Raw genomic sequence first — 20346 nt, 5'->3', positions numbered from 1 at the left:
GTTGCGACAGAGGCTGAGCGGCGAGGCCCAGTGAGTTGGGGGAAGGAGCGCTGGGAGGAGGCGGGGGCGGGGGAGGGTGCCGGCCGGTGAGGGGGTGAGGCGGAGGTGGGGGACCAGAAGAGGGAGGAGGGACTGGGCCGGGATGGAGGCGACTGCAAGGGAGGAGAAGGGGCCAAGAGAGAGAAGCTGACGGGCGGAGGTTGGGGGAGGCTCGGAGGGGTGGTGGTGGGTGGCGAATGAAGAGACCCCGGCGGGGACTCACAACGTGGGGTGGGGGGGGAAGTCGAGGGCGCCCGAGGGAGAAGCTGGACTCGGCGGCCGGGTGGTGTGGAGGGGGAAGACGGGGAGGAGGCCTGAGGCAGACGGGAGGGAGGAAGCCTGGGAAAGTGAGGCGGCCGGCCGGAGCGTGGAGCGCCAAGTTGTGGGAAAACTGGAGACCGGGGACCTGTGCCGAGGGGCAGAACCCGGTCCCTCAAGTGGAGGCCCTGAAAGGAGGAGCGTCTCCAGAGCGAGGCCGTCCGTGGGATTAGTGGACAGAGCCCCGAGGGAAGAACTGGTGAGATGGGAAGAGCGGCCGAGAAGCCGAACTGGCTGGAGACACCCTGGCAAAAGTTGGGAGCGACTTTAAGCTGGGGCGGAGCTGGGTATCAGAAGCTTGCTAGGGAATTCCTGAGACGGATGGAGCACAAAACCCAGGCACTGTGCGGAAGTTTAGAATTTGGGGGTGATTGCCTTCCTTCAGGCTTGGAAGAACAGTAACGGTTTCCCTGTGGTTCATCACCATGCCCTCCGACCTGGCTAAGAAGAAGGCAGCCAAAAAGAAGGAAGCTGCCAAAGCCCGACAGCGGCCCAGAAAAGGACATGAAGAAAACGGAGATGCCGTCACAGAGCCACAGGTGGCAGAGGAGAGAAATGAGGAGGCCAATGGCCGAGAGACCACAGGTGAATAGAGGGAGAGGTGGGTTCCTGGGGTGGTTGCTGGGACCCAGTGGGTGCCCCTGCTGGAATCTGAGTTGGGATGCTGGAGGCACCAGCGAGTGTATCTGGTGCCACGAAACTTTTCATGATGAACCGAACCAGTGGGGTTGGAGCTTGATCAAGGAAACTAAACACAGTTCTCACATACCCAGTGGCGAGCAGATATGAGAGTTGTGCTGCCTTGGTGCCCTGTCTTCTAGATTTGGAGGTTAGTTCCCTGCCCCTTTCTGAATTTTCATTTCTACACATGGAGGCAGTGTGCCCAGCTGTTTGCCACATGATACCCTTGTCCTCCTAGGGCAGTGACTGTACCAAGACAGAAACATATGAATTGTTTTATGGGTTTTTCCTAGAAAAGAGATGCGTTTCTGTTACGAGCGCTTCTCAAGTATTAGACACAAGATCACTGAATACTGAGGCACTATAAGCATGGTCTTTCCTCTGATAACTTGCAGTCTAGATGGGGAAATGGAAGTGTGTGATAAAGAATATTCCAAGCTCTTGGCTGTCTATCTCAGCCTTCTTCCTTGACCCCAAAAGCTCTCTAAACAGATCTTCTCTATCGACTACTGTTGTCCCTTGAATAGTCACCACATTTCTGTCCACTTACACATTGAGGTTCTTATACTTTAATTTTCATACTAGCTACATTTGACATTTCTCTTAGGGCCCAACTCACAGTGGTAAAATCTTTCCCTGTCAAGCCTGACCTCAATAATACTGCTATTCACTGTTTCCCTGTACTATCTATCCAGGGCTTCCCTGTGGCTCAGATGGTAAAGAATCTGCCTGCAATGCAGGAAATCCAGGTTCAGTCCCTGGGTCGAGAAGATCCCCTGGAGAAGGAATGGCAACCCACCCCAGTATTCTTGCCTGGAGAATCCCATGGACAGAGGAGCCGGGTGGGCTACAGTCCATGGGGTTACAACACACACACACACACACACACACACTCTCCCTCCCTCCCTCCCTCCCTCCCTCCCTCCCTCCCTCCCTCCCTCCCTCCCTCCCTCCCTCCCTCCCTCCCTCCCTCCCTCCCTCCCTCCCTCCCTCCCTCCCTCCCTCCCTCCCTCCCTCCCTCCCTCCCTCCCTCCCTCCCTCCCTCCCTCCCTCCCTCCCTCCCTCCCTCCCTCCCTCCCTCCCTCCCTCCCTCCCTCCCTCCCTCCCTCCCTCCCTCCCTCCCTCCCTCCCTCCCTCCCTCCCTCCCTCCCTCCCTCCCTCCCTCCCTCCCTCCCTCCCTCCCTCCCTCCCTCCCTCCCTCCCTCCCTCCCTCCCTCCCTCCCTCCCTCCCTCCCTCCCTCCCTCCCTCCCTCCCTCCCTCCCTCCCTCCCTCCCTCCCTCCCTCCCTCCCTCCCTCCCTCCCTCCCTCCCTCCCTCCCTCCCTCCCTCCCTCCCTCCCTCCCTCCCTCCCTCCCTCCCTCCCTCCCCTCCCCTCCCCTCCCCTCCCCTCCCCTCCCCTCCCCTCCCCTCCCCTCCCCTCCCCTCCCCTCCCCTCCCCTCCCCTCCCAGCGTTACCTTCATTGTGTCTGTTTCTCCATCTGAATTGTTTGATCTTTGAGTGCGGGGACTCTGTCTTGGGTAATACTTCTTTTTTTGCATGATTACCCTTGCAGACAGAGATACTAGGTAAAGTTGCAAGAGGAGAGAATTATTCATGCAAGTTGCAACAGAGAGACAGGAATTCTGAAAAAAACAGGTTTAAAATAATTTTGAGGAGAGAGTTAAATGGTAGGAATTGTCTCCAAAATAAGAATTATGAGGGAGGACTAGTGCAGTCAAGTCAGGCTTCCTGGCCAGGATAGTGGAGGGATGGGAAGGTAAGAATGGTGGAAGGGAACAAGTGGGCTGAATTGTGATCTGTCAAGTAGACAGGGTTCCCTCTAGGGTCTCAGGAACAAGGGTTAAGCCTCAATTCTGTAGTACTTTCTGGATGAGTTGGAAAAGTAGACAACCGAATCCCACTTTGAGACTCTTGTCCACAGTTCCCATTACAAACTTCTTTGCTTTTCTCCCTAGAAAACCAGAATTGGTCAGGGCAAACCCAGCTGTACTACCCCTAACTCAGTCATAAGGGAGCTTTGGTTTTCACCCTGCTTCCTCAGGGAGCTACTGTTCTGAAATATAAAATCTGGGTTTTTTTCCAGCTCTCTCTCTGAAAATATTTCTTATTGCCAGGGACCCAGGGTCATTTCTGCTTTCATAACTAATGGATCATCTGTCCTCTCTCACAAGACTGGGTCTGCTCTCTTCTCTGAGTTTGGAATTACTTAATTCTCCAGCCTGGTAGTTACCATTGCTACATGGTCTTCTTTAGGTAGTAAAAGATGGAAAGATCAAGAAATATCAAAGAAAGTGACTTCTTGACAGACTACTCAACCTTCTTTCAAATGTGAGACTCTTTAGGATGGATACTGGAGTTCATCTGGTCCCCTTGTTTGGGAAATGAGTAGAAAGGGGCTGCTGGTGAGGTCTAGAGTATTCCTTCTGATGAAATTTATTCCAGAATCCCTTCTCCATTTATTCAGTGCAGTTCACTTTATCATTTGAGCCTGTTTTTTAGGATGCTATAGGCCAAGACAGTGGGGTATAAGTCTTACTTTTAAAGCTCAGGAGATGACTTAGGTCATAGATGCTATAAACTGGAAAAGATCAAGAGAAAAGTTGTATAGCTGTGTCTCAGTGTCTGCTGGGGGTTGGTCCCAGGATCCCTGTGGATACCAGAATCCACAGATGCTCAAGACTGTTACATAGAATGGTATATGTAGTCTTTGCATATAACGTGGCATGTCTCTAGATTACTTACTATACCTAGTAGAACATAAATACTGTGAAATAGTTGCCAGTGTGGCAAATTCAAGTTTTACTATTTGGAACTCTCTGGAGTGTTTTTTTTTTTAATCCCCATTTGGATTAAATGTGATTTTGGATGCAGAACTGTGGATACAGAGGGTTGGCTGTGTAGCTTTCCTTTAATTTTGATTTTCTTGCCTGAGCACATGAAGATACAGTCCAGAGATCAGCAAACTTTTTCTGTAAAGATCTAGATAGTGAATATTTGCAGCTCTGTGGGCCATATGGTCTCTGATGCAGCTGTTCAGCTTTGCCATTGTGATGGAAAGCAGCCATAGACAACATGAAAATGTTGGGTGTGACTATCTCCCAATAAAACTTTATTTACAAAAGCAGGCAGCTGGACAAATGTAGCCAGTCTTTTTTGTAAGCCACCCCCTCCCAGGCTAAGAATTTTTTTTTACATTTTTCAAGTGGTTATGTTTCAAATGGTAATGGATATACCTACATAATAGTTGTGGTTTTGCTACTAAGGCTATAACCCTAAAATATTTACCATTTGGCCTTTTAAGAAAAAGTTTACTAACTCCTTATCTAGATCATAAACTTCTCTCTACATTGTCTTCTCAAGATCTAGAACAGGGATTGGCACAAAATGGGGCTGTGAGAAGCCTGGTGACTCAACTGTGTAGAAAGGAGACTTTTTAAATTCCTCTTCTCGGTCAGAACTGCCCTGGACCCCTCTGTATTTTCTCATACTGGTCCCTTCCAGGCAATATAGCTTCTTGGAATTAGCACCTGGAAGCTCTCTAGGTTGTGGAGGAAGAGAACTGCACCTCTACAGCATCTGCTTTCCCTGGGGCACTGATACTAATTTGGGGGCTTCCCTGATGGCTCAGTGCTAAAGAATCTGCCTACCCATGAAAGAGACATGGGTTCGATCCCTGGGTTGGAAAAGATCCCCTGGAGAAGGAAATGGCAACCACTCTAGTATTCTTGCTTGGGAAATCCCATGGACAGAGGTGCCTGGTGGACTACAGTCCATGGGGATCAAAAACAGTGAGACGTGACTCAGCGACTGAACAACGACAGCTAAGTCTTTAATACATACTCGTGGAGGACGATTTGGAGTTCTAGCCATTGCTACCATGCATCATATCATCTAAGAACAAGAGAAGTTAGAATTACAAGGACAAGTTGTGAAGTAAAAAACGTCCACGAAAGCAGGATACCAGGGCTGATCTACATGTAGTGTACACCCTGTTAAAGCTTGTGAAACATCTGAGTCAGCTCAACCTGATCTTGAGCCCTGGTCCTTCAGAACACACCTCGTTCAGCCTTTGGATTTTTATGTGTTAATATGTGGTAACTTAAAGAAGGGCAGAAGCCACAAATGCCCAAGCAGGGGCCTAAACCCTCGGGCTTCACAGTAAAAGTCTGATGCCCTTCTGACTGAGCCACCCAGATGCCCCAAGACGTGCCTTTTTGTTTAAGAGCTTAGCCTGTCTTACAGCCCTCTTCCCAGACTGCTTTTCTCTTCTGTCCCCAGAAGTGGATTTGCTGACCAAGGAGCTGGAGGACTTCGAAATGAAGAAAGCTGCTGCTCGAGCTGTCACTGGTGTCCTCGCCTCTCACCCCAACAGTACCGACGCCCACATCATCAACCTCTCCCTCACCTTCCATGGTCAAGAGCTACTCAGTGACACCAAACTGGAATTAAACTCGGGCCGTCGCTATGGCCTCATCGGCTTGAATGGAATTGGTGAGGCCCTTGGAAAGTGAGGTGGGAGGTATCTCTCCTTGGATCATCTTTCGCTCAGCAAGTGTTTCCTTAGCACCAGCTGTGTACAAAGCTGGGCATTTGCAGTATGGGTGGGAGCCAGATTGTGCCCACCTACTCACACAGAGCAGTCATGTGATAAGTACCACAAGAGTCATTGCAGGCAGTAGGTGCTGGAGAAGTGAGTAGGAGCGGGTGGGAGTGGTGTGTGAAGCGTCTGTAGGTGCACAGACTTCACAGAGGAGGGCTGGGACAGGACCTGGCAGAACTGTGTCCCATGGAGGGGGAGGTCATAGGATTTGAATGAATGAAAGAAAGGACTCAAAAAACAGGGAGGTCTTGGTTTGACTGGGAAAGATTGAAGGCAGGAGGAGAAGGGGGCGACAGAGGATGAGATGGTTGGCATCACTGACGCGATTGGACATGAGTTTGGGTTGGCTCTGGAAGTTGGTGGTGGACAGGTGAGCCTGACGTCCGGCAGTCCATGAGTTTGCAAAGAGTTGGACACGACTGAGCGACTGAACTGACTTGGTTTGACTGGAGCGGAGGGACTGATGTAGGGCAGTGACAGGCAGAGCTGTGCTGAGTGTCCCCTTCTCTGCCTATTTGTTGCCTGCCCCTCAGGAAAGTCCATGCTGCTCTCTGCTATTGGGAAACGTGAAGTGCCCATTCCTGAGCACATTGACATCTACCATCTGACTCGGGAGATGCCCCCTAGTGACAAGACGCCACTGCAGTGTGTGATGGAAGTGGACACGGAGCGGGCCATGCTGGAGAGGGAAGCTGAGCGGCTGGCTCACGAGGACGGTAGGGCTCCAGACCCAGGGGCGTGGGGTGGCTTCCCCTGGGAAAGGCCCCAGGAGCCTCACCAGCCACGCACCGTCCACAGCGGAGTGTGAGAAGCTCTTAGAGCTCTACGAGCGGCTGGAGGAGCTGGATGCCGACAAGGCGGAGATGAGAGCCTCGCGGATCTTGCACGGACTGGGTTTCACGCCTGCCATGCAACGCAAGAAGCTCAAAGACTTCAGTGGGGGCTGGAGGATGCGGGTAGCCCTCGCCAGGTGTGTCTTCCCCACCTCCGCCCTCCGTGGCTCCCTGTCTCTCCGCAGGGTTGAGTGCTCTCTCCCGCAGAACTGTTTAGAACAGGGGTTGGTGATCAGTCCGTGCCAGATACTGACAGTGTGGAGGGGCGGGTGTGATGTATGTGAGCTAAGGAGTGAGCTTCCTGACCCACGTGGTCCTTGTTGGACTTCCAGCACCGTGTTCAGGAATCCTAGGACCAGCTCTAGGTAAATGGGAGGAGAGGTCTGTTTCTTTCCTCTTGACTCCTCTCCCCTCCCCGCTTTGGGCTTTAGCCTTTCTAATTCTTGTTGTATAAAGATAAATTGTTAGGCAGCTGCTAGGATATCTGTCCTCCTTGCCCTCGCTTGACCCGACCCAGAACCAGTTTCTGTAGGCCGTCATTTCCACACCAATCCCCCAAGAAGTCCCCAGTCACATAAGTGATTCCTTCCCCCACCCATCTCTGCACAGAGCCTTGGGGAGGCTTAATATACTGCTTTAGCAAGGCTGCCTGAGTGTGCCCTGGAACATAAGAGCCTTGGTTTCACGTGCCGGCAAGGAGTTATAGCCTCAAATTCACTAGGGAACTTTTACATACACGGATTTCCTGACCTCTTCACATCTGTGCTGGAGTCAGACATCTGGAAACCTGGTTTCTAAAAAGTGCTGCAGATGTGGTCACCACGGGTGGGACCAGCGCTGTCCCCTTGTTCCTCCTGTCTTGAGATGCCATCGAAGAAAAGAACAGTCTTGGGCCTCCTTGCTAGAGTCTAACAAACTCACCAGTTAGGTTTCACCTGAATGCTTTTTAGCAATGTACTTTTTCTGTATTCTTATGTGTATTCCAATGGTCGCCAACCTCAGTGTAAGAGACTTACAGACTCACAACGGACTTTTACAGCCTTATCTCCGAGCTACATCTTCCCTCTGCTTCTTAGCTCTGTTTTCTGCTCTTTAACCCCCACCCTTCATCTCTGGTTTCTCTCCTACTTACCTTTCGTCTGAGGTATAGAGCCTAGAGTTGATTTCAGGACTCATTGCAGGCCTGACCAGAGCTGCAGGTGGCAGGCAGGCCATACCCTCCTGTGTGGCACGCGGTAGACTGAAGTAGTTCTATCTCCTTTCCTGTCTTCAGAGCCCTCTTCATTCGACCCTTCATGCTGCTCCTGGATGAGCCCACCAACCACCTGGACCTCGATGCTTGTGTGTGGTTGGAAGAAGAGCTAAAGACGTAAGAGGCAGGGCTGAGGGGGAAGTGGGCAGGTCCTCACGGAGGGGCTGAGCAGAGTTCAGGGGAGATGACACCCAGGACCCGCAGTGATACTAGAGCAGTGAGCAATGGACCGAAGTGAGGCCAGAGGGAAGACCAGACTGAAAAGGTGGTGACCACCTTTGTTCTTGTTTAGTCACTCAGTCGTGTCCGACTCGTTACAACTCCATGGACTCTAGCCCGCCAGGCTTCTCTGTCCATGGGATTCTCCAGGCAGGAATACTGGAGTGGGTTGCCATTTTTTTCTCCAGAGGATCTTCCCCACCCAGGGATCAAATCCGTGTCTCTTGCCTTGCAGGCTGGTTCTATAACCGCTGAGCCACCAGCAAAGCCACCTTTAGGGCAGGCCTTTTTGTTACCTTTTGTTCAGTCTGAAATATATGAATTTCTTTGTTTTATTTTTTGTTTTCCTATTGTTTAAAATACAGCATCTTTATTAAAGGTAATATTTTTTCTTAATTGTATTTATATCATCTAAACAAGGATTCCCGTATAAGATCATGATGCAGTGACAAAAAGAAAAATAGCCCATGTGGCTGCGGTCCTTTGCTTGAGAGCCAGATAACCTGGAATGTTGCCCCAGTTCTAGAAGAAGGCTTTCTATGGTCTCTGCAGTGACCTGGTACCTTCTTTATAAAAAGGAGTGGTTTAGTCGCTAAGTCATGTCCAACTCTTGGGACCCCATGGACTGTAGCCCGCCAGGTTTCTCTGCCCATGAGATTTTCCATGCAAGAATACTGGAGTGAGTTACCATTTCCTTCTCCAGGGCATCTTCCCAACCCAGGAATTGAACCCGGGTCTCCTGCGTCGCAGGCAGATTCTTTACCAACTGAGCTATGACGACAGTAATATGAAAAGGAGAGCCTGGTGATTTTTAGTGTACCCGTTCCAGTTCTTGGCACTGGCTTTGGATGTGTTTATGGGTGTTCATGCACACTTTTTATTTTACCATCACTATTACTGCCATGTCTACGCCATTCTTTCGAAAGTTAGAACAAAAGTTTGAGGAATTTCGACTGCCTCACCACACTTTGAAAAGCGTCTAGTGGCCTTGTACATGGGTTGAGCACTGGCAGGTTAGGTGCTGAGAGCTGAGGGTTGGCCAGGAAATCTAAAGGACACTCAGGCATAAGGATGGGAAAGGATGAAGGTTTTCTGGGCCCGACGTTCATCTCCCCTGTTGTGAACTGTCTACCGTGCTGAGCTCCTCCCTGATTGGTTCTCTGGCTTTGCAGTTTTAAGCGCATCTTGGTCCTCGTCTCCCATTCCCAGGACTTCCTGAATGGTGTCTGTACCAACATCATTCACATGCACAACAAGAAGCTGAAGTATTATACGGTGAGTGGGCCCCAGCTTCTCCACAGTACCCTCTGTGCTTACCGATTCCCTGAAGTTCTCCTTTAAAAAAAAAATTGACTTAGCAGCCCTTTTCTACCTGTTGCTATAAAAAGATGTGGACGGGGAGTTCTGCAGCCTGTTTTATTTTAGTCCCAAAGTAATTGCTTTCAGGCCATAGGCCACGATTGGCAGCCTGTGCACAGGGTGTATGTTTGCCTATGCAGAGAGGCTGCCTCTTCACGGTGCCGAGGCAGGCCTTGCTGCCCTCTGCTTTCTTGAGTAGCTGCTTATGAAAAATAGAAGTCCCCTTTATTCATAGTTGTACTCACCAGAGGAGTATTAATAGTGCTTACGTAGTTTTTCAGAAATATCACATGTACTTGCAAGCATTTGTGAAAAATTTTATGTACACATACCATGATTCTGTTGGTTGCGTTTGAATTTTAATGTCTTGGATGGCTTTCCATATGAGTATATTTAAATTGTCCCCCTTTTTTTTCCCCAGTGACTGCATGGTATTCCATTGCATGGCTATCCTGTAACTTATTTGTCAGACTCTGATGGATGTTTTTAGGTTGAGTCTGTGTGTTTGCAGATAGACACCACGGTACTCCATAGTGTAGGGTTTGCTGCTGCTGCTAAGTCGCTTCCGACTCTGTGCGACCCCATAGATGGCAGCCCACCAGGCTCCTCTGTCCCTGGGATTATCCAGGCAAGAATACTGGAGTGGGTTGCCATTTCCTTCTCCAATGCATGAGAGTGAAAAGTGAAAATGAAGTCACTCAGTCGTGTCCAACTCATAGCGACCCCATGGACTGCAGCCTACCAGGCTCCTCTGTCCATGGGATTTTCCAGGCAAGAGTACTGGAGTGGGGTGCCACTGGCCTTCTCCAGGTGCAGGGTTCGCCAGGTCCTAAATCTGACTGCTCTGGTGTCTTCCCACCTGGAGGCAGTTCCTATGGCCCGCCTGACGCTTCAGCCTCTCCAGGTGGGGAGGGGATGCACGTACCCTTGGAAGGCTGAGCCTCTTGATGACCAGTACAACAGTGGTTTTCAGGGCTCCTGCCCAGGCTGTGGGTGTCTTTATGGCTAACTCAAGGATTTAGTCTGGAGCCCTGCTCTAGAAAGGAGAGGCACACAGTTTGAAAAGACCTTAGCTTCTAGATTCAGATATGCTTCTTTTTTAATATTTATTAATTTGGCTGTGTTGGGTCTTAGTCTCGGCATGTGGGATCTAGTTCCCTAATGATGCATTGAACCCAGGCCACCTGCATTAGGAGCTCAGAGTCTCAACTGCTGGACCGGCAGGGAAGTCCCGGAATATGCTTCTTTAATACACTTCCTCTTCCCCTGCTGCACAACCTCATAGCCAGGTCCAAGTCAGGTGCCATCTCGAACCCCCCTGAGTGAGGACCCAGGGCCGAGGCTAACGCTGCCCATCTTGCCCTGTGCGTCTTCCTTCAGGGTAATTACGATCAGTATGTGAAGACGCGGCTGGAGCTGGAAGAGAACCAGATGAAGAGGTTTCACTGGGAGCAGGATCAGATCGCACACATGAAGGTAGGGCCATGATCTCCTCCGGGAGAGCTGACTGAAGGTGTCCGGGGAGGTGAAAGGGCTAGAGAAGTCCTTTACCCTCTTTTCAGATGAATCGTGGGGTTCCTGCCCACACTCATGCCCTCCTCTGCGCACTTTCAGAACTACATTGCTAGGTTCGGTCACGGCAGTGCCAAGCTGGCCCGGCAGGCCCAGAGCAAGGAGAAGACGCTACAGAAAATGATGGCGTCAGGACTGACAGAGAGGGTTGTGAGTGACAAGGTAGGGTCTGGTTGGTGGAATTAGGCGGCCTAAGGTGACGTGGATAAGGAACGACCTGACTTGATAAACGCCTCGTTATCCTCTTCCTAGACGCTGTCATTTTATTTCCCACCATGTGGCAAAATCCCTCCACCTGTTATTATGGTGCAGAATGTCAGCTTCAAGTATACAAAAGATGGGGTGAGTACTTGGGTGTGGTTGGGAGGCTGGGGTACATTCTACAAGGTGTCAGCTGACAACAAGAGGGTCCTATTTGCTGACCACATCTACTGACCCTTGTGGTGCTGGGGAGTTTTCAGGCCTGGCAGCCTGGGTTGCCTCACTGAGAGCCTTAGTGGAGTGGGGGTCCCCTTCAAGTACTTGGAGGGGACATTGCTCAGCCACATTGGTGGATGGAGGCAGTGGGTAGGGGGCTGCCATGGGAGCTTTCTCCCTCCTCACTCCTGCTGCCTCTAGTGGTGACTGGGGGCTCAGCAAGATTGCTCTGCCAGTCGGATTGATCACCCTACCCCTGGATCTGTTTCTCTCCCCCGCCCACCTCAGCCTTGCATCTACAACAATCTAGAGTTCGGTATTGATCTCGATACCCGAGTGGCTCTGGTGGGGCCCAATGGAGCAGGGAAGTCAACGCTTCTGAAGCTGCTAACTGGAGAGGTATGGTGCCAAGTGGGGGGTGGGGGTGGGACTCCAGCATTAGATGCCAGTGTGTCAGGGTGGGGGGCAGCATGCAGGGGCCACTGCTCTTGGAGGGCCTGCATGCTCTCATGATGAGTGAGCCGTCCTCTGGGGGGTGGGTCATCATTGGGGAGTGGAATGTTTGGGGCATTTTCTTAGAGAAAACTGGGAGAAGGAGTATGTGTGCAAGAGAGCCTGTGAGAGACAACCCAGGCCTGCTCTCACTGTCTTCCCGTGTTTTCATTCGGAGCATTTAGAACACAGGAGCGGCTGTGCATTTAGAAATGTTTTTATTGTAGAAAACGTATGTTGGACCCCTGCGAGTCCTCTCTCATAGTTTAGTGCATGAGATAGTAGTTGTTTAATAACTACCCAGTGGATCTTGTGGCCTGTGTCTCTGCTTCCCCTGAGAACATCTGTCTTGGTATATTTTCTCTGAGTGGCCAGAAGAGCAGTTTGTGTGGTGGTAGCGCGGGTTCTGTTTTGGAAGTTGTAGGAGTCTCACTCGGTGTGAACGTACGTTTGCTTCCCCTCTCTGCCTGTCTCTGCTTCTGACCAGGTTTCCTTGTCTGTGTGCTTATCTTCCCACCGTCTACTCTTTTTCTTTTTTTTCTTCCCCTAGCTACTGCCCACAGACGGAATGATCCGAAAACACTCTCATGTCAAGATAGGGCGTTACCATCAGGTATAGTCTGGCGGGGAGCGAGGAGTTGCCCAGGGTGTGAGAGCAGGGCTGCGTGTGCCCAGGTCAGCTCCTGGGTGCTTCTGCAGTCTTGAACAGCTGCCCGGGGAGAGGTAGTGAGACGGTATGCGGCAGGTACCCCAGCGGGCTGCCTTTGAAGAACACCAGGCACACCTGGGTGGGTTCTTTTTTTTTCCTGTAGCATTTACAAGAGCAGCTAGACTTAGACCTCTCGCCTTTGGAGTACATGATGAGATGCTACCCAGAGATCAAGGAGAAGGAGGAGATGCGGAAGATCATTGGGCGATATGGTCTCACTGGGAAACAGCAGGTCAGCAGAGTGCGGGTGGGAGGACCCCAGGCAACTGGGAGACTCGGGCTGGGCATCTGTTTTTTCCTCTGCTCTAGGTGGTTACAGATGGGAGCTCTGAAGTCTCAAGGGGGCGGGGGGGTCGAGTGCTGGTCTCTGACATGCCCTTGCCCCCAGACTAGCAGGATGGGCCATGGTGTTAAAGGCAAGGGAAATTGAGATCTAGAACACAGGGTCCTCTGATCCAGACTCAGGTCCCCTGACGGCACCACTGCGTGAAGATTCTGTGCCGAGGCAGGGCTTCAGGCTTCCAGGTGTGTCCCTTTCAGTCTCTTGAGGACTGGCAAGGTGCTACTGTCTTGCTGTGTGATCTTGGATCTTCCTGAGCCCCGCTCTCTGTGTGATAACAGAGAAGCCTTGGGGAGAGGTGAGTCATGATGCGTGGTGAGGGCGACCCCAGACATCGTAAATGACGTGGTTCCACGCAGGTGAGCCCAATCCGGAACCTGTCTGATGGGCAGAAGTGCCGAGTGTGTCTGGCCTGGCTGGCCTGGCAGAACCCCCACATGCTCTTCCTGGACGAGCCCACTAACCACCTGGACATTGAGACCATCGACGCCCTGGCAGATGCCATCAATGACTTTGAGGGCGGTATGATGCTGGTCAGCCATGACTTCAGACTCATCCAGCAGGTGAGACTCCCGTCCGGGAGGCGGTTGGGGATAGAACACTGCCATGGCACGTGGGGGATACATGGTTGGGGGTAGAACAACACGTAGGGGACACTGAATCCACGTTACCGTGTTTGGGAAAAGGGTGCAGGACGTAGGGTGGAGAGGACCAGATCTTATGGTTCTTTGAGAAACTTAGAAAGCCTTCGCAGAAATACTTTAATTCTTCACTAGTTATTTGGGGCTATTAGCCTACTTGGCATCATTGGCCAAAATCAGGGAGGGAATTGAGTAGAGAACAGAGTGCTTTTGCTAGGTTTCCAGGATTCTTCAGCCTAGAAATAGTATTGTACTAAGGAGACTCTGGATTAGACAGAGGGCTCCTGCTTGTCACTGGGGAGAAAGCTGCTGGTCATTTCTCTGAAGCTTTGAGAAAGACGAGGTGGAGTGTAAGAAGCCAAGAGTGAGGCCCTGAACAGGTCTGGGTCCTGCTAGGGATCCAGCAGTCGGGGTGACCGGCGGGTTCTGGCTTGGAAGGCCTCTCCCCCTGCTAGGTACGGTATCTAGATTAGACCATCCCCAGGAACGCTGAGGGGGTGAAACGGAGCTGGACGTGGGCCGGCAGGAGCTTACAGGGTTTTCTTCTCAGAATCCGCCAGGAACAGTTCCCCTGGGCCGGGGTGGGAAGGGTGCTGGCCAGGGTGACTAAGTCTGGGGTTTGCTCACCAGGTTGCACAGGAAATCTGGGTCTGTGAAAAGCAGACAATCACCAAGTGGCCTGGAGACATCCTCGCCTACAAGGAGCACCTCAAGTCCAAGCTGGTGGGCGAGGAGCCCCAGCCCACCAGGCGGACCCACAACGTGTGAGGCCTTGCCACCCGGCCGGCCAGGCCAGGCCCCCAGGGCCGCATCCTGCATTGCTGCAATACTGCTCCCCAGCCCCTTGCCCCCACCTGCCTTAGCTGCACTCTGTGATCCTATCTACAGCTGGACAGGACCTGTCTGTCTCCTGTCCTTCCAGCTACTGTGTCCATGTCTGGACTTGGCTGGCTGTTCCCGCCAGCTCCTCGCTGGTTCTGACCCGATAGTGATGCAGCCAGAGGCCTCTGAGGGTCAGCCCCCGGGCCCGTGCCCCGGGTTGGCCTGTGAAAAAGCTTAGGATCCTCATTCTCTGGGTTTTGGTGATGTTGGAGGAATACCCCCCCAGCCCACCGCCCCCATTCCTTTCTGCTTCTGGTTTGGAGCTCTGGACCAGGGCCTTAATCCTGGTCGGTTTTTAAATAATTATTTAACGGTGTAACTTTTAGATCTGCGTGACATCTACAAAGCGTCCAATAAAGAAAGAAGAAGCCATGGTCCCCGCCTTCCTCCTTGGGCCTCTGGGTCCTCTCCTGCTCCTTCCTGCAGTGCCAACGTTTACCTGCCCTCAGCACGAGCTGGGGTGGGAGTCAGTGGGCTGGGTGCAAACTGGGCGCTAGAAGAACTCTTCCCTTCTGATTTGAACTCATGTATTTACTTAGGCCATTGGTTCACAAACATTAACGTGCATCAGAATCACCTGGAAGACTCATTGGATCACAGACTGCTGAGTCTCACCTTGGAGTTACTGATTCAGTAGGTCTAGGTGAGACCAGGAATTAACATTGCTGAGAGTTCCCCAGTGCTGCTGCTGCCTCTGTATTCCTGGTGGGATACAAGTTTTGTGATGTTAACCTGTCCACAGCCTTAGTTTTCATTAGTGCTATATCTGTTTTATTAATACTTACAAGCCAGGGCTTTGCATAGCCTGTCTGAACTTTAATAGCACATCCAGCCTCTATGCCACCATGCTTCCTGCCTTCCTTCACCTCTGAAATCTCAGCAACCATCCCTGTTTCCCCCAGTGGGGAAAAATACACAGCCATGGTTTCTCAGTGCTCACTAGAGTCCATCTAAGACAGTAAAACACAGAAAAAGTCCCAGATGGTGTCTAAACCCCTGAGGAGCTCGCGATCTAATGGGAAAGCCAATAAGACAGAAAAGGACATAAATCAGGTGCTAAATTATGACTTAGATGGTAGGCTACACAGGAGACCTTAAAAGGGAGGGAAGCTTCTATTGAGTAGCTGCCCAGAAAGCTGGGATCAGTGCTCTAACTTGAAAGGTGAGTAGGGTCTTCTCAGATGGCTGTGGAGTCCCAGAGCTGCCCTGGGCAGAGGGAACCAGGGTATCAGGTGAGTGCCTGCAGCTGAGCCCGAGATTCCAAGGCTGGAGTGAGGGACTCCACTCTGACTCCAACCTCTGACCCCCAGGGGCCTGGCTTGACTGCTCTGTGCCTCAGGGCGGGGGCCCAGAGAAAAATGGGTCGTAGTCCTGAGTGTCCAGAGGCTTGGTTAGGAGGATAATGGGAACAGAGATGAAGAGCCGCTACTTTGGCCAAGGGAGGACCTGGCTGTGTAAAGAACTCCCACTGAAGTCTGTTGGGGTCTCTAGGCATGGAGGAAGGGACGCAGTAGGCTGGTCAGCTTGTCCAGAAAAAAGGCCAGCCTCAACATTTTAAAAAATGTTTTAAAAATCCCACAAAATACACATTTCTACAAGCACCTAAAATCAGTGCCTTATTTTGGATTGAGACCCTCCTGCTCCTCCAACCCCCCGCATGCAGCCACAGCTGAATGTTGGGAACTGGGTGTGTGGGGGCTTGGTGAGGTGGCGGGTGCTCAGGCCCGCCTATGGCAGGTGATGCTCATTTGGCTCCTCCCCACCTCTTTATTGGGAAAACCCTCTCCTCCCCACAGCCTGGGCTTATTTCCCATTGCTCTTGATTTCCTTAACCACAGCATTCAAGGACCTGAAATACATCAGGTCCAAAGTGAGACCACCTTCTCTGCAGAATAGCACCTTTTCTCCCCTTCCCTTCACAGCTCACTTCCACAGGGGCCCCATGTTCGTGGAGAGCACCCCGTGTTTCTCACTCCAGCTTCCTCCAGTCCACCTTTCCCAACACCCTCCCTGTCAGGCCCTCGCAGCTGTGGTTCCTGCCACCTTCACCTGTCTGTGCTCAGGTTCTGCTCCATCTTCTGCCAAGCCTCCCTGAAACCACACCCACTGATTTCTTTCTCCCTTTACTCCCAACTAAAATCTCTCCCTAGTTAAATTGTACCCATCCTACCAGGGGCTTCCCATTTGGCAGAGTGGTAAAGAATCAGCCTGCCAATGCAGGAGATGCAAGAGACCTGGGTTTGGTCCCTGGGTGGGGAAGATCCCCTGGAGAAGGAAATGGCAAGATCCAGTATTCTTGCCTGGAAAATGCTATGGACAGAGGAGCCTGGCAGGCTACAGTCCATGGAGTTGCAAAGAGTTGGACACAACTGCACGCACACACATGTCCTACCTGACCAGCTTCAAATCCCCATTTATTTCCTGAAGCCAGAGTTTTCTTCTTGTTTTAAATCAATTGTCTACTTCTATAGCCTATCTTTTAAAATATATATATATAGAGAGAGAGAGAAGTCAGAAAGAGAAAAACATATTTTAATGCATGTATATGGAATCTAGAAAAATGGTATAGATGAACCTAGTTTCAGGCAGAACAGAGACAAAGGTATAGAGGAGGTTCATGTAGACACGGGGGGAAGGGGAGAGTGGGACGAATTGGGAGAGCAGCGCTGACATATATACACTACCATGTGTAAAATAGGCAGCTGCCAAATAACACAGGGAGCTCAGCTTGGTGCTCTGTGATGACCTCACTAAGTTTTTTCCAAACTCTGTTTCACACACTTTTTACCCTTTCACCCTACCCTGATGGTTTCTGGTGAACCAGTCTTATCTCTCCAGCTAAATTGTAGGCCCTCGGAAAGGGGAGGGGGCTTCCCTGGTGGCTCTGATGGTAAAGGATCTGCCTGCAATGCAGAAGACCCGGGTTTGATCTCTGGGTCAGGAAGCGGGCTACAGTCCATGGGGTCGCAAAGAGTTGGATACGACTGAGCGAATAACATTAACACTCGGCGGGAGGGTAGGGGGCAGTGCTGGGGACCTTGTGTTCCTCTTGATGCTCTTCAGCACTCAGCCATCCATGCGAGCACATGGGTGCTGACTGAGTGCACGGCCTGAACTCTAACGTGTGTGTTATAAGTATTTTGGGAGACGCAAGGGTGGGGAAGGGGGCTGGTGGAGGCTTATTCAGAGATGGAATCCTGGGGGTGGTGGAGAGGAAGGAGCAATTAGGCTCTTTCAGGATTAAGGCAGAGCACGTTCAGAACAGGGTTGGGCCCAGCCCCACCCCTGCGCCCAGGTGCTGGCGCCCACCCCCTCCAGGTGGATGGGCAGCTGACCTCTTAAAAGTTCGCCCAAGACGTGGGAGGAGGCCGCCGGGAGGACCAGGAGGATGAGCGCCGAGCACGGGCAGCTGCAGCAGTCTGGGGGCCGGCGGGGCCGGAGTCCTGGGGACAAGAAGTCCAGAAGGCGCAGTCGACGCAAAGAAACCTACTCGATGTACATCTACAAGGTGCTCAAGCAGGTGAGCGTGGGGGGCCAGCATGGGCGTGGGGGGTGCCACTGGGGAAAGCCTGAGCAGGGCCTGGATGGAGTTCAGGCTGGGGTGCCGTTCACTCCCAGCACGGAGCCCCCCGTGCTCCTCTTGTGGGGTCGCTCTTCATCTCAGAGGCCCTGGGGGCTGCTCAGAGTCTGTCCTGCACCTGTGATGGGCAGGAGGCGATTCAAACATGCTCCCATCCCGGTCCAGAGGCTACAGGGCTCTGGGACAGACAGAACAGTCATGTGGGACCTTAGGTGGGACGGTTTAAGTAAAGGAAGACCACCGGAAAGTACAGGGCTGACAGTGACCAGGTGTCAAATGTGCTGGTCCAAACAAGAGGGACTAGTTAGCCGTGGCCGGAGCAAGGAGTCGTTCCAGTGAACTGCGGTCTTGGGGGGGGCCCCAGGTGGGCGGCGCTCCATCTTTGAGGGGCTGAGCGGGTGGTCTACCTTATAGATAGGGAACCTAAAGTACTAAGGACTCAACGGAGTGACTGGGTCACATGACCTGACCCCATGGAGGTCACCCCAGCCCCCCAGCCCCCGCCAGCCCTGATTCTGGGTAAGTCCCAACCCTAACCCACACTCAACCTCCCAGCGCACCTGTGAGGACCATCTGCTCCTGGGACTCACACACTGACATCAAAGGGCACCCAACCGCTGTGTCTGAAGGATCCCAGGCCACCTGGCCTCAAACACTCCGCCCCTGCTCCACAGAGCTGGGCCTGGCAGTGAGCTGCCTCTCACCTGCCTGAGTCTCACCTCTTGTGAGACCAAACCCCAGACGTGGACCTTGTCTCCAGTCTGAAATCCCATAAGCTGAATCCAGTTTGAGTGACTGGACGGCCGGGGGTCTCCGGGAGCACTCTCACGGGGTGGGCCCTGCATCCATGTGGACTGGCCAAAGGGCAGCAGCAGAGAAGACTCCAGGGTCCCAATGAAAGTGGGGTGGGAGCCGGTGTTAGTGAGCCCCCTGCAGCTTAGCCTAGCTTTTCGGCTCCAAAAGTGTGAGGGCAGCGTTGGGGGAGGACTGGGCTCCCCGAAGAGAGCTGCTGAGCAGGTCCCCCGGGTTGAGTGGGGGACCGCTGCCCCGGTCACCTTGAGGGAAGAGGATGTGATGACCACGGTCCAGCTCAGGTTCCCCGCTGTCAGATCTGTGGCCCCCAGAGGTTGTGCGGAGAGGGAGCGGCCGGGCCAGGAGCCAGGGTATTTGTTCACCTCCACCACTGGCCTGACGTGTATGTCGGCAGTCACTTCCCTCCCACTTCGCAGAGAAATGGGCTTCCCTGGTGGCTCAGATGGGAAAGTGCCTGCAGCGTGGAAGGCCCAGTTCAGTCCCTGGGTCAGGACGATCCCCTGGAGAAGGCAAAGGCAATCCACTCCAGTACTCTTGCCTGGAGAATCCTATGGATGGAGGAGCCTGGCAGGCTACAGTCCATGGGGTCGCAAAGAGTCGGACGTGACTGAACGACTTCACTTTACTTTCACTTTTCACAGAGAAATGGTGTCTGCCTGCTCACGTGTTAGGATTGTTACAAGGTCCCTCCCGTTTGTTTTACTAGAGATCACCTAGTTCAAAAGCTGGTGTGACAGAAGAGGTCCCACAGGGACTCACAGCCCTCAGATCAGTCCCAGGAGACAGCCCCAGATCCCAGTCTCCTCACTCCTACTCTAGTGCTGGGAGTGTGTCCTAGGTGTGCCCTCTCTGGAAAATAATCTGGTTAACAATCTACCAAATTGTGTGCACCAGCCCTCTAGGAACTTCTAGGAATAACCAGCTTGCTTGTGTGAGTGTTTAGTGTTCAAAGACATGTGTTTATTACAACACGATGTAATAGCAAAAAGCAAAGCACACCCCCTAAATGTCCATGAAGAGAGGGATGGTGATAGAAACTATGATGCATCCATGGTACGAAGCACTGTGCAAATGCATTAAATGGGAAAAGAAAGGAAGACAAAAGAGGCAGCATTCCTTATCTCTTGCAGTTGGGAGAAACTTTTTTTTAACTTGGATATAGTAGTAACCTGTCTGGCCTCTGGAAAGAGGGTGAAGAGGCGGCCTTGTGGTCCCCAGCTTGGGAGTGGGGCTTTGCTTGTGGCATCAGGCAGAGCCCTCCTGTTAACAGACTGCTCCTGCTGCTTCCCCAGGTGCACCCCGACATCGGGATCTCCTCCAAGGCCATGAGCATCATGAACTCGTTCGTAAACGATCTGTTTGAGCGGCTAGCCAGCGAGGCCGCCCGGCTGGCCCAGTACTCAGGCCGAACCACACTGACGTCCCGGGAGGTCCAGACGGCTGTGCGTCTGCTGCTGCCTGGGGAGCTGGCCAAGCACGCCGTGTCCGAGGGCACCAAGGCCGTGACCAAGTACACCAGCTCCAAGTGACCCGGGGCCTGACCTTAATAAAGGCTGCACTGCTCTCTCGTGTTGGCTGATTTCAAAAAAGGATGCGTG

The 20346-nt window shown here is 52.3% G+C and overlaps 2 protein-coding genes across 5 annotated transcripts; both read left to right on the top strand.

Annotated features, from left to right (window-relative positions):
- Positions 1–14727, top strand: ABCF2 (ATP binding cassette subfamily F member 2). Of its 4 annotated transcripts, none has more exons than XM_081533447.1 (15): positions 1–30; positions 743–942; positions 5318–5530; positions 6173–6355; positions 6438–6609; positions 7746–7841; positions 9116–9218; positions 10683–10778; positions 10917–11036; positions 11127–11216; positions 11580–11690; positions 12334–12396; positions 12596–12724; positions 13192–13395; positions 14104–14727. In XM_081533447.1, exons 2-15 carry the CDS (start codon positions 783–785, stop codon positions 14239–14241), a joined length of 1878 nt encoding a protein of 625 aa, XP_081389573.1. In that variant the 5' UTR covers positions 1–30; positions 743–782; the 3' UTR covers positions 14242–14727. The 4 variants fall into 4 exon arrangements, with proteins under 4 accessions (XP_081389573.1, XP_081389576.1, XP_081389575.1 ...); XM_081533450.1 differs by having other exon boundaries at positions 743–1186; XM_081533449.1 differs by having other exon boundaries at positions 1–556; positions 807–942.
- A 2247-nt stretch (positions 14728–16974) lies between these two features.
- On the top strand, positions 16975–20311 carry H2BK1 (H2B.K variant histone 1). The gene is made up of 2 exons (XM_081533451.1): positions 16975–17875; positions 20041–20311. Exons 1-2 carry the CDS (start codon positions 17744–17746, stop codon positions 20275–20277), a joined length of 369 nt encoding a protein of 122 aa, XP_081389577.1. The 5' UTR covers positions 16975–17743; the 3' UTR covers positions 20278–20311.
- The last annotated feature ends 35 nt before the right edge of the window (positions 20312–20346 follow it).

This window comes from Giraffa tippelskirchi, chromosome 10, assembly GCF_054371585.1.
Source record: "Giraffa tippelskirchi isolate mGirTip1 chromosome 10, T2T-mGirTip1v1.2.pri, whole genome shotgun sequence".
NCBI lineage: Eukaryota > Metazoa > Chordata > Mammalia > Artiodactyla > Giraffidae > Giraffa > Giraffa tippelskirchi.
Note: the sequence above shows the minus strand (reverse complement) of the source record. Positions and strands in the feature narration are given on the sequence as shown.

Excerpts from the sequence above, each read along its gene's own strand:
- ABCF2 (XM_081533447.1), top strand. The coding sequence starts at position 783 with ATGCCCTCCGACCTGGCTAAGAAGAAGGCAGCCAAAAAGAAGGAAGCT. Across the intron at positions 11,037-11,126 it reads AGAGGGTTGTGAGTGACAAG|ACGCTGTCATTTTATTTCCC; the intron begins GTAGGGTCTGGT and ends TCCTCTTCCTAG. Across the intron at positions 12,725-13,191 it reads GTCTCACTGGGAAACAGCAG|GTGAGCCCAATCCGGAACCT; the intron begins GTCAGCAGAGTG and ends GGTTCCACGCAG.
- H2BK1 (XM_081533451.1), top strand. The coding sequence starts at position 17,744 with ATGAGCGCCGAGCACGGGCAGCTGCAGCAGTCTGGGGGCCGGCGGGGC. Across the intron at positions 17,876-20,040 it reads TCTACAAGGTGCTCAAGCAG|GTGCACCCCGACATCGGGAT; the intron begins GTGAGCGTGGGG and ends CTGCTTCCCCAG.